Genomic DNA, 10,956 nt, shown 5'->3' on the forward strand with positions numbered 1-10,956 from the left:
AAGGGAGGTTGCTGACCTGGAAAGACTGCTTGAAAGGACTGTAATGGAAGAGGAGGGTTGACATAAACAAACTTTTAAAAGTACCCTGGGCATGGGACACCATGTGGTTACTCTTATGGGGTCTACAAACATGAGGCTAACAAAGTGTCCTAAATGTTTCACGTCACACCAATCTCATCCTACTTTTTCCATCCTACTGTGGAACCCCAAGAGGGATGGGAGGGGAGATCTGATAGTATCTGTCAGCACAGGAACCTTGGAAAAAGATCTTCATCAGGAAAGCTGAGCCATTAAGTACAGTTTCCAGGGAAAGCCTCTATCCATCTCTGCCCCAAACAGGAACAGAGTGACCCTATTGTCCTCAGGGTCACACTTGGTCACCTATCCCCCATGCATCTGCACTACAGTCAGTCCTCTGAACCCAAGAGAAACACAAACCAACCACCAGGATGTTATGAGGGAGACATCACGGGAAGGAGCAAATGAGCTTTATTTTTCTGCCAACAGAAGCCCTCTGTTGCATTTCAGAACTCACTGAACAGCACCCAGAAGGAAAGCTTGACCCAGGAGGCAGCCTGAGAACAGAGACCCCAGCACCCGTTGAAATGTTAAGGAATTGAAGCCATCAGGGGCAGCGAGCCATAGTGACTGCCTTCAAGAAAATGTAAGGTATATATTCGCAGGGGGTCCACTCAGGGCCAGGCCCTGGGCTCTGCCAAGAATGGAGGTTGGGCTTTAAGGGTTAGGTGGAGTAGAGGCCAGGTCCAAGCCCTGGAGACAATGGCCGTGGCCTTCCGGGACAGCCCCTTTCAGAACCGGCCCCCAGGGCAGGGCACACAAATGGGGCGGGGGCTGCAGGTCATGTGGGCTGTGCCAGGACTGCAGGAGGCCGCAGGAAGACAGGGGAGGCATGACTTGGAGGGCGAGCAGTCAGGGGCACACGGGTGCCTGGGAAGTCTAGGAGAAAGAAAGGGGTCAGATTAAGTGGAGTTCCCAGTTGCTGTCTTCAGTACCTCAGAGTACAACCCAGACTGTGCAAACCCAAAGGCCCCCTGGAGGTCACCCAGTCTGCCCCCTTGTTTTACCAGTGGGAAAAAGGAGGCGCAGAGAGGAGAAAAGACTTGCCACGGCCACTTGATGAATTTGTAACAAGACCAGAGACTCCTGACTCCGAATCCAGGGCTCTTCCCAAGCACCACATTGCCTCCCACCAAACTTTGTAGATTGCAGTCAGAAGATGATACTCACTTGCTGTCCTCGCTCTCCAGCAGGCCCCGGTACGTGTTGATCTCGCCCTCCAGCCGGGCCCGGACATCCAGCAGCACCTGGTACTCCTGGTTCTGCCGCTCCAGGTCGGCCCGGATCTCCGCCAACTGGGACTCCACGCTGCTGATCAGGCACTGCACCCGGGCCAGCTGGGAGCTGTAGCGGGCCTCGGTCTCAGCCAGCGTGGATTCCAGAGCATCTCTCTGGGAGGATTGGAGGTAGTGTAGGGAAGAGGAAAGTTAGAGGTCAGAGAAGGAATGAAGAAGATGCACTTAATCCACCTGGATCTCCATGAGGCCTCAGAGCCAAGAACGGAGGCTCAGGAATCACTTTGAATTAGCATGAGCCACTCATCTCTGCTTAACTGATAATTACTTAATAGGTGTGTCTGCTAAAACACATATAAGAGCTACTGCCAGGGCCTGTGGCAGCCACAGGCCTCCTATTTTTACCACTGGGGCATTTGTTGCTGGGCTGGGCCCTCATTCTCTTTTCTTCATAGAGAAATCCTGACACTTGAGAAAGTGAGCCCTGGGGCCAGCCTGTGTGGTCAGAGCATGGAGGCTGGAGCTGGTGGGCTGCTACGCCTGGTCCAGCAGCAGACCCTCTCAAGCCTTGGGGCTCACCAAGCTGTGCTGGGCCTGCAGCTCGATCTCCAGGGCGCTGGCTGTTCGTCTCAGCTCGAGGATCTCCGCCTGGCAGGACTGCAGCTGCTCCGAGCTGGACACCACCTGCTGGTTCAGCTCCTCCGTCTGAAACACATACACAGGACCTGGTTAGGAGCATCGGGGATTCAGCTCCAGGGGTCTTCAGAGGCCAAGAAGGACCTTCTGGATCACCCAGTTCAACCCATTTGTTTCACACTTGAGCACATTGTTGCTTAGAGGACAGCAACCCTGCCCAAGGTTGCACAGCAAAGTCAAACCAGAGCTTTCTCGATTCAGAGCCCGGGGGTGACTTCCATGTGCCCCACCGTGAACCCTGGTTGCTCTGACTATTTCCAAGTACCCACCTGGGTGTTGAACCAGTCTTCAGCATCCCGGCGGTTATTCTCCACCAGGGTCTCATACTGGCACCTCATATCATCCAGAACACGGTGCAGGTCAACAGGCGGGGCAGCATCCACTTCGACATTGATCCGGTCACCAAGCTGGCAGCGTAGCGAGTTTACTTCCTATTGAACAGACCAGGATGAGCACCAACTCTCCCAGCTGGCTGCCTTGCTCACCTCCTCCTCCATGCTCAGCCTCCTCCCAATACGTCCTTCCCCAGGTTTCACCTCCTCCCCATGCTCACCTCTCCTCCATGATCACTCTTCCCCTATGTTCCCATCCGCCTCCATACTCAGGCTCTTCCCCATGCTCACCTCCTCCCCTTGCTCACCTCCTCCCCTTGCTCACCACCTCCCCTTGCTCACCACCTCCCCATGCTCACCTCCTCGTGGTTCTTCTTGAGGCACAGCAGCTCCTCCTTCAGGGACTCCACTTGGGCCTCCAGGTCGGATGTGCACAAGGTCAAGTCGTCCAGGATCCTGCGTAGGCTGTTGATGTCGGCCTCCACCAGCTGCCGCAGGGACAGCTCCATCTCGTACCTGCAAGCACAGGACAGGGTACCTGAAGTTGCATTTCCTTTCCGTATCTAAGTCAGGTCCCCCCGCAAGCTGACCTGATGCTGTGAGTCCTGCCTTAGTATGTCAGTGACTCAGTGCAGCCCCATCCCTGGGTCAGACATCACCAAAGTCCACTTCTACCAGCCCCCACCACAGGGCGAGCAGGAGGGAGGCTGTCAGCCCCCTTCCCCTTCAGACAACTCACTTCGTTCTGAAGTCGTCTGCGGCCAACTTGGCGTTGTCAATCTGCACCACCAGCCTGGCGTTCTCTGCCTTGGTGCAGAGAGTCTGGGGGAATAAAGAAGTGAGATCAGGGAAAGAAAGGAGGTTCTGCTGTAGTGGGCTGCCTCTGAAGGGAAGGAGTCACCCATCCCCAGACTCATGGCAGCTGAGGCTCCGTGAAGGCTTGTGAACATGCACAAGGTCAAAGGAGGAAAGAGTCGGACTAGAAAACCTCTAAGGTCCCTTCCAATGCAATGTGTCTGTGACCTGTGATGCAGCGTTAGAGAGAAGGAGGCATGGAGAGGCTGCAGGGAAGACCCAGCATGGGGGGACAAGGCTCCTTTCTGCCTCCCAGGCCTCCAGGGAGCCCCCAGAGAGAAGCTGCAGGTCACTGCCATCAGAGTGCTCTGGGCTTCTCTGGTCATATAGGGCCCCCTCGGGAGCCAGCTGTGACTTCCATATGGAATAGGGGCCCTGCAGGAAGGAAATTTCTCTGACAGGGTTTTCCTTCCTGACCTTAGTTCTGGGAAACCTGATATGTACTAAACACATCAAAACCAATCTCCTCACCTTAAAAGAAAAAGAGAGGAGAGAAGCAGACATGGCTCAACTGACAGAGCATCCATCTACCATATGGAGGGTCCAGGGTTCAATCCCCAGGGCCTCCTGACCCATGTGGTGAGCTGGCTCATGCACAGTGCTGCCACACACAAGGAGTGCCGTGCCACTCAGGGGTTCCCCTGCATAGGGGTGCCCCACGTGCAAGGAGTGCACCCCATAAGGAGAGCTGCCCCACATGAAAAAAGCACAGCCTGCCCAGGAGTGGCACCACACACATGGAGAGCTGATGCAGCAAGATGATGCAACAAAAAAGAGACACATTCCCAGTACTGCCAAGAATGCAAGTGGATGCAGAAGAACACACAGTGAATGAACACAGAGAGCAGACAATGGGGGGGAAAGGGGAGAGAAATAAATAAAATAAACCTTTAAAAAAGAAAAAGAGAGGACATGAAAAGCTCTGAGAAGTGAGCTGCATTTCCAAAGATCACTCAGCCAGTTGGTATGCAAGCTGGCGTTCAAGCTCTTGCTCTGCTAACTGCCAGCTGGGTCACCTCAAATAAGTTACTCTACCAACTTGAGCTTCAGTGCCCTCACCTGTAAAATGGGCTAATGAAACCTCCCGCATAGGATTATTGGGAGGAGCAAATTAGTTCAGAGACGTGAACATACTTCGTGACCTCTGAAGCACCATCTGCAAGCAGGTCCAGGGCTGGTGGCCCTGGCTCCTGGGCAGCCAAAGCCATCCTGGGCCTCTTACCTTCTTCTGAAGCTCCTCGACGGTCTGGAAGTAGGACTGGTAGTCAGGGCACATGTAGGGCACCTGCCGCTGGCACCACTCCTGGATGCGGTTCTCCAGGCTGGCATTCTCCTGCTCCAGCTGCCGCACCTTCTCCAGGTAGTTGGCCAAGCGGTCGTTCAGAAACTGCATGGTCTCCTTCTCATTACCATTGAGGATGCCCTCCCCAAACCAGCCCCCACCCATGCTGTAGCCGGTGGCACAGCCTCCAGAGGGGAGGCAGAGAGTGGGGAGGAAGCTGGGGGCCCTGTAGCTGCTCCTGCCCAGGCCAGCCGAACTTGCAGAGAAACTGCAGGCCATGCGGGAAGGACTTGGGAGCTTGCAAGAGTTGCTAGAGTACATCGTGGACACGCGAGTAGAGCCCCCGCCAGCTCCACCCGGGCCCTTGAGAGATGCCAAAGAGAAGCTGGCCTTGAGGCATTTGGAAGCCATGCTCTCAGCAGCCCAGTGGCAAGTGGCCTGGTAGCAAGGGTACCAAGGCCAGGAACCCCAGAGCCAGAAGCCGCTCCCCGCCTTGGGTTTATAAGTCTACCCCAGTGGGCGTTGGCCTTCAGCTAAGTGTTTTCTCCCCATTAAAGTTAATACCGCTTTCCATCAGAACCCCTCATTAACCTGTTATTTAACTTCCCACGAATATTTCCCGGCCTCGTAAAAAAGGAGCCCCTTTGGAGCAGAAGCTATGTCGAGACGCATCTCCACTGCCTCATCTCCATCCCTTCTTCAAAGGGGCCGTCTTCAGAGCCGGCACCTCAGCCTCCTCGTTAAGCAGGCGTGGGAGCCCAGACACTGTCCTGACTTTCTCCAGCTTTCTCTCCTTTTATGGGCCTGTGGGTTGACTCCTGGGAGACGAAAGAGCAAGCCTGGCTGTTGTGGGAAAGAGGGGGCCTCACATCCAGGGATACAGGACATGGGAGGCTCTGGAATGGCCTAGAGGCTACACTCAAGGTGATCAACCATCCCAGTGTGCCCAGGACTGTGGCGGTTTTAGTGCTGAGAGTCCAGGGTCCTAGGGAACCCCTCCGTCCTGAGTGAAATGGAACAGTTGCTCACCCTAGCTATAGCCGAGCCGTGATGCACACATGCCCACCACCCCCCTCCCCGGGGTAGCCTCAGCTGTAGCCAGGAGGACTGGAAGTGGGTAAAGTGGGCAGCTGCCTACGGGGACACCACCGGCAGTGTCTGGGAGACCCTGGCTGGAAAGCAGAGAAGGCTTTCCTTCCATTCGCCTCCAGTGGGAGAGGGGGGAGGCTTGAGGCACAGACCCCCTCAGGAGGCACGTCTTTGCTACAGGAGCTGGGTGGCTAGACTGGAGCCCAGAAAGCTTGGCAAGGGTTGGTTATGTTTCCAAAAATTCAATCTGCCATGCAAGTGCGAGCTGGGCGAGAGGCTGGTGCTGCTGAGCTGAGTGCAAGGGGAGGGTGGGGCCGGGGCAGGGGTCTCAGCAGGTGGGACCCTGGGGGACTTGCCTTCTGACCTGCCCTGTGATTCAGGGTCCTGCTTACTCTGTTAGGGGCACGGATTATCTCCCCCTTCAGAGAATGTCCACTAGCTGAGCCCCGGCAGCGCCAGGGGCCTGCTTCCGGCTCCCTCCGCAGAACCGCTCCGCGAGGCTGGCTGCGTTTCTGCATCTAGAAACTGCGGAAACCAGGACTCAGGGTCCAATGGCACTCGTCCAAGTGCCCCCAGCCAGTGCCGAGCTGGATCCGGTGGATCCGACCTCGCCCTCTCCACTGCCCGGAGTCATGCCTGCCGCCACTGCTTGGGAATGCCACCCCAGGCTGCAGGACACAGGCTCAATGGAGACCGGGAAGGAGAGCACTCGGCTGTGCTCCACGGGGAGACAGCTGGCCCCCTCCACTGTCCCAGGAGAAGCAGCACAGCATCGTGGGTACAAAGTAAACTCTGTGGGTTCATATCCCAGCCCTGCCACATATCCCTATGTGTCTCAACTTTTCTGAATCTGTGTTCTCCTCTGTGAAATGGGGAAGAGATAATAGTACCTACTTCCTGGGGAGGCTGTGGGGGGTTAATGAGTTCAGAACATTTAGAAGAGCACCTGTTCAGTCACAGCAGCTGTTGCCATTGCCGGCCCCACATGCAGGATCTGCCATTGATTTGTTATACTGAGGCTGGGGGTGCTACACAGCTGCCGCTGGCGAGTGTGGACAGCTTCGGGGCACACAGGCCACCATCCCTCGGGCCTGGTGCATGCCTGGCGCTCTCAGACCTGGAGCTGCCATGAGTCACCGCACCCTTCCCACCCCCAGGCCTGGTGACACAGGCACCTGCCGGCACAGTCGCAGGGTTGCACCGGCTGCCTCGGCTTTCCTCCCTGGAATTCCACACCCCGGTGCAAAGGACACGGCTGAGCTGAGAGCCTGGCTGGGCCTCCTTGGGTGTTTGTGCTTCCACCACATGGGTCTGGGGCTCCATCCCAGGCCTGCTAAGCTACAGCCTCCCAGGAGTGTTTCCTCTGGCACAGCGAGGGACACCCTGGAGCAAAGGGCCAGAGAAGCTACAGTAACAGAGGCTTGCATAGCATGGGGCTGTTTGCACAACCCCGGGGTCACACCTGTGCTGCCCAGAAGAGGTTTCCAGTCCTGTTCAGCTTTGAGCACACACACGGGCCTGTTAACGACAAAGATCCTGGTATCAGCCATCGTTCGCTGCGCTCTTCGTAGCCACCAGGCCCTGGGCCGAGCGCTTTGCATGCATTATCTCAATCATTCCTCAGAAAGACCTTGAGATCGGCACTACCGATATCCTCATTTAGGAGCTGAGTCTCAGTAAATGAAATGTTTCGGAGGCCTGCCCTAGGTGGCACAGCCACTGAGCAGCAGAGCTAGCACTTGTGAACACAGAAGGATTAAAAGGGTGCAGACTCCTGGAGGAGGACCCAGGATCAAGGTGAGTTACCTGAGGTCCAGGCCTTCCAGCTTTAGATGGCAGGCCCGCCCGCTGCCCCTGGGGCGAAGACCCCACCAGACCCTGGAGCCTGCCCCACCAGTCAGGACTCAATTAACTGCTGTTCTCTAACTCTTGTGGCTTTACCCTGTCTTCCCAGGGACATTAAGTTCTTTGAGGCAAGGACTGACCTCATACTTTTGAACCCTCTGTAGTATCAAGCACACGCTGGGCTCACTATGACTCACTATGAATTAATAAACAGAAGGATGAATGAATGAATGAATGAATGAATGAATGAATGCATTGCCCATGGTGAATTGTGTTCATGCAAGTGAGTAATCAAAGAAAGTTGTTGAGAGGATGGGTAAATAAAGGGAGGGAGAGGGGACAGGAAGGAAAGAAAAAGGAAAGAGGAAAGCAGATTTTGCTCAACAGATAGAGCATCTACCTACCACATGGGAGGTCCAGCGTTCAAACCCAGGGCTTCCTGACCTGTGTGATGAGCTGGCCCACGCACAGTGCTGATGTGCACAAGGAGTGCCATACCACACAGGGGTGTCCCCCATGTAGGGGAGCCCTATGCTCAAGAAGTGCACCCCATAAGGAGAGCTGCCCAGCACGAAAAAAGCAGACTGCCCAGGAGTGGCACCATACACACGGAGAGCTGACACAGCAAGATGATGCAACAAAAAGAGACACAGATTCCCGGTGCCACTGACAAGAATACAAGTGGACACAGAAGAACACACAGCAAATGGACACAGAGAGCAGACAACTGGGCCAGGGGGTGGGCAGGGAAGGGGAGAGAGATTTTAAAAAATTAAAAATAAAAATAAAAAATAAAAAAGGAAAGAGGGAGGAAAAAACACTTAAAAAGTCAGTCATATTATGCCTGCTTTTATAGATGGGGAAACTGGGGTTCAAAGAGTGGAAAGAGATTAGCCTCCTCTATGAAGGTGAGAGGCATCTACCCAAATTAAGCAGTTCTTTTGACAGAGAACAGCGTGTTCTCTGGGCCAAAAGCCATTCTGCCCAAAGGGAAGCAGGACCCATGAGCCAATTCAATGATAAAGGTACATCTAAAATACTCTTGTAACCTCTTATGTTTTTTATAATGTAAACTTTTTTGTGATGTATATCTTCAAAAACATACGATTTACAAAAATGATGGGGGTGGGGGTAGGGGGTGGGTTATATGGGAACCTCTTATGTTTTTTTAATGTAACATTCTATGTGATCTATTAACTTTAATAAAAAATAATAAAATAATAAAATAAAATATTCTTGAGGGAAGCAAATGTGGCTCAACTGATAGAGCATCCGTCTACCATATGGAGGGCCCAGGGTTCCATCCCCAGGGCCTCCTGACCCATGTGGTGAGCTGGCCCACGTGCAGTGCTGCCACGTGCAAGGAGTGCCATGCCACACAGGGATGCCCCCACTTGGGGGTGCCCCATGCGCAAGGAGTGCACCCTGCAAGGAGAGCCACCCCATATGAAAAAAGCACAGCCTGCCCCAGAATGATGCCACACACACGAGAGCTGACCCAGCAAGATGACACAACAAAAAGAGATACAGTTTCCCGGTGCCACTGAGGGTGCAAGCGGGCAGACCACACCAAGTTGACACAGAGAGCAGACAATGGGTGGGGGAGAAGAGGAGAGAAATAAATAAAATAAATCTTTAAAAATAAATAAATAAAATACTCTTGATATGATTTTTTTCGATAATTTCATGAAACATATAACTAATATTTTTAAAGTTTTGAAGTATCCTGTAAATTTTTTAAAACCTTTCAGTTGCTCTGGTTTATTTCCATTTTTTCTTGCTATTCTTTTTTTTTTTTTAATACTTCAATGCTTTATTTGAAAAACAAACAAATAATAAATCCATGGTATTCTTTTTAGTAGAACAAAGCAGTTGCCTAGAACTCCTCCACAATAAGAACAAGCACTGCTTAGCAGGTACCCTAACAACTTTCCCAGCAGGACCTTTGTACCCTGTCAGATGGGGTCCATGCTGTCCCCAAAACATGCTACGGGTCTACTGGCCATGCTCTAAAATGTCCTTTACCTCCTTTCCTGTCTCACCAAACCTGGTGACCCATCCTTCAAGGCTTCCATCAGATCCAAGTCTCTCCTTACGGGTCTTCCCTGGCCACCCCAACTCTCAATAATCTCTCCTTTTCCTTAGAACCTGAAAGCCTTCCCCACACCCCCTCCTGCTCTCCAGGGACTGTTCCTGGTGCTTGAGGAGGGGAGCTCGCCTGGACCGGGAGGTCCTGAGAACTGTGCCCGCAATAGACTTTTGTGTCCAGCTATTCCCCTGCCCTTGCTTCTCCCTAGAGAAGCCCATGCAGTAGCCCTGGGTTTTCCAGTGTTCCTGGGTTACACAGTGTTCAGTACAAACTGTTGATTGATAATTGATTAATTGATGTTGGCATGAGAAAAACAGTCAGATATCATGTCTAGAAAGCACAGGAAGATCAGACTACCTGGAAATAAAGTATGATGTTAACTCTTGGGAGATTTCATAAATGTAATATTTCATACACTCTCTCTCTCAATGTCCTGGAAAAAGCAATGAAATGGGAGTCAAAAGACCTGAGATGGTGTCCCGAGTCTGCCACTTGCTATATCACTCTGGACCAGCCAATTCCGACTCCAAAGCAGCATTAATCTCTAGTTTGTGACCAGTTCGTGATTTAAAATGGAATTCAGGGAAGCGGATGTGGCTCAAGAGACTGGACTCCCACCTACCAGATGGGAGATCCCTGGCTCAGGCGATTGGGCACCACCCTCCCACATTGGAAGTCCCGGGTTCGGTTCCAGTGCCTCCTAAAGAAACAAGGAGGATGAACGGACACAGCAGAAAAGCGGACGTGGTTCAACTCATAGACCATCCGCCTACCATATGGAGGGTCTAGGGTTTGATCCCCAGGGCCTCCTAACCTGTGTAGTAAGCTGGCCCACGCTCAGCGCTGATGTGCGCAAGGAATGCCGTGCCACGCAAAAGTGTCGCCCCCCTTAGGGGAGCCCCATGCACAAGGAGTGCGCCCCACAAGGAAAGCCACCGCATGTGAAAAAAGCACAGCTTGCCCAGGAGTGGCACCGCACACACGGAGAGCTGGTGCAGCAAGATGACACAGCAAAAAAGAGACGCAGTTTCCAGTGCCTCCTGATAATGCAAGTGGACACAGAAAACATACAGCGAATGGACACAGAAACCAGACAACGGGAGGGAAGGGGAGAGAAATAAAATAAATCTTAAAAAAAAAAAAAAAAAAAAAAAAACAGACACAGCAAGTACAAACGAGGGGATGGGGAGATATAAATAAAAATAAATAAATCTTTTTAAAAAATAAAATGGAATTCAGTACAAAGTGTGTGTGAGGTTGAGAATAGGACAGTTCCTTGACTAATGCAGATAGATGCTCCGGGTAATTGAACAAAACACTAGGCAAAACTTTTATAAATAAAATGCCTACAAGCTGTTTGTGTACATGAGATGAGGCTGTGACAGTAATCTGTAGACTGTAGAGTGCTCATAGACTAGGAAAAACTACTGGGTGCCAGGAGTGGCAGCATGACAG

At 52.6% G+C, this 10,956-nt stretch overlaps 1 protein-coding gene across 1 annotated transcript; it reads right to left on the reverse strand.

Moving 5' to 3' along the window:
• Positions 1-495: 495 nt before the first annotated feature.
• On the reverse strand, positions 496-5,176 carry KRT35 (keratin 35). Its single transcript, XM_004471615.3, has 7 exons — positions 4,419-5,176; positions 3,081-3,163; positions 2,701-2,857; positions 2,279-2,440; positions 1,893-2,018; positions 1,249-1,469; positions 496-957 (listed from the first exon to the last, which is right to left on the reverse strand). Exons 1-7 carry the CDS (start codon positions 4,887-4,889, stop codon positions 810-812), a joined length of 1,368 nt encoding a protein of 455 aa, XP_004471672.2. The 5' UTR covers positions 4,890-5,176; the 3' UTR covers positions 496-809.
• Between the last annotated feature and the right edge of the window lie 5,780 nt (positions 5,177-10,956).

Source organism: Dasypus novemcinctus, chromosome 21 (assembly GCF_030445035.2).
Source record: "Dasypus novemcinctus isolate mDasNov1 chromosome 21, mDasNov1.1.hap2, whole genome shotgun sequence".
In the NCBI taxonomy this organism is placed as follows: Eukaryota; Metazoa; Chordata; class Mammalia; order Cingulata; family Dasypodidae; genus Dasypus; species Dasypus novemcinctus.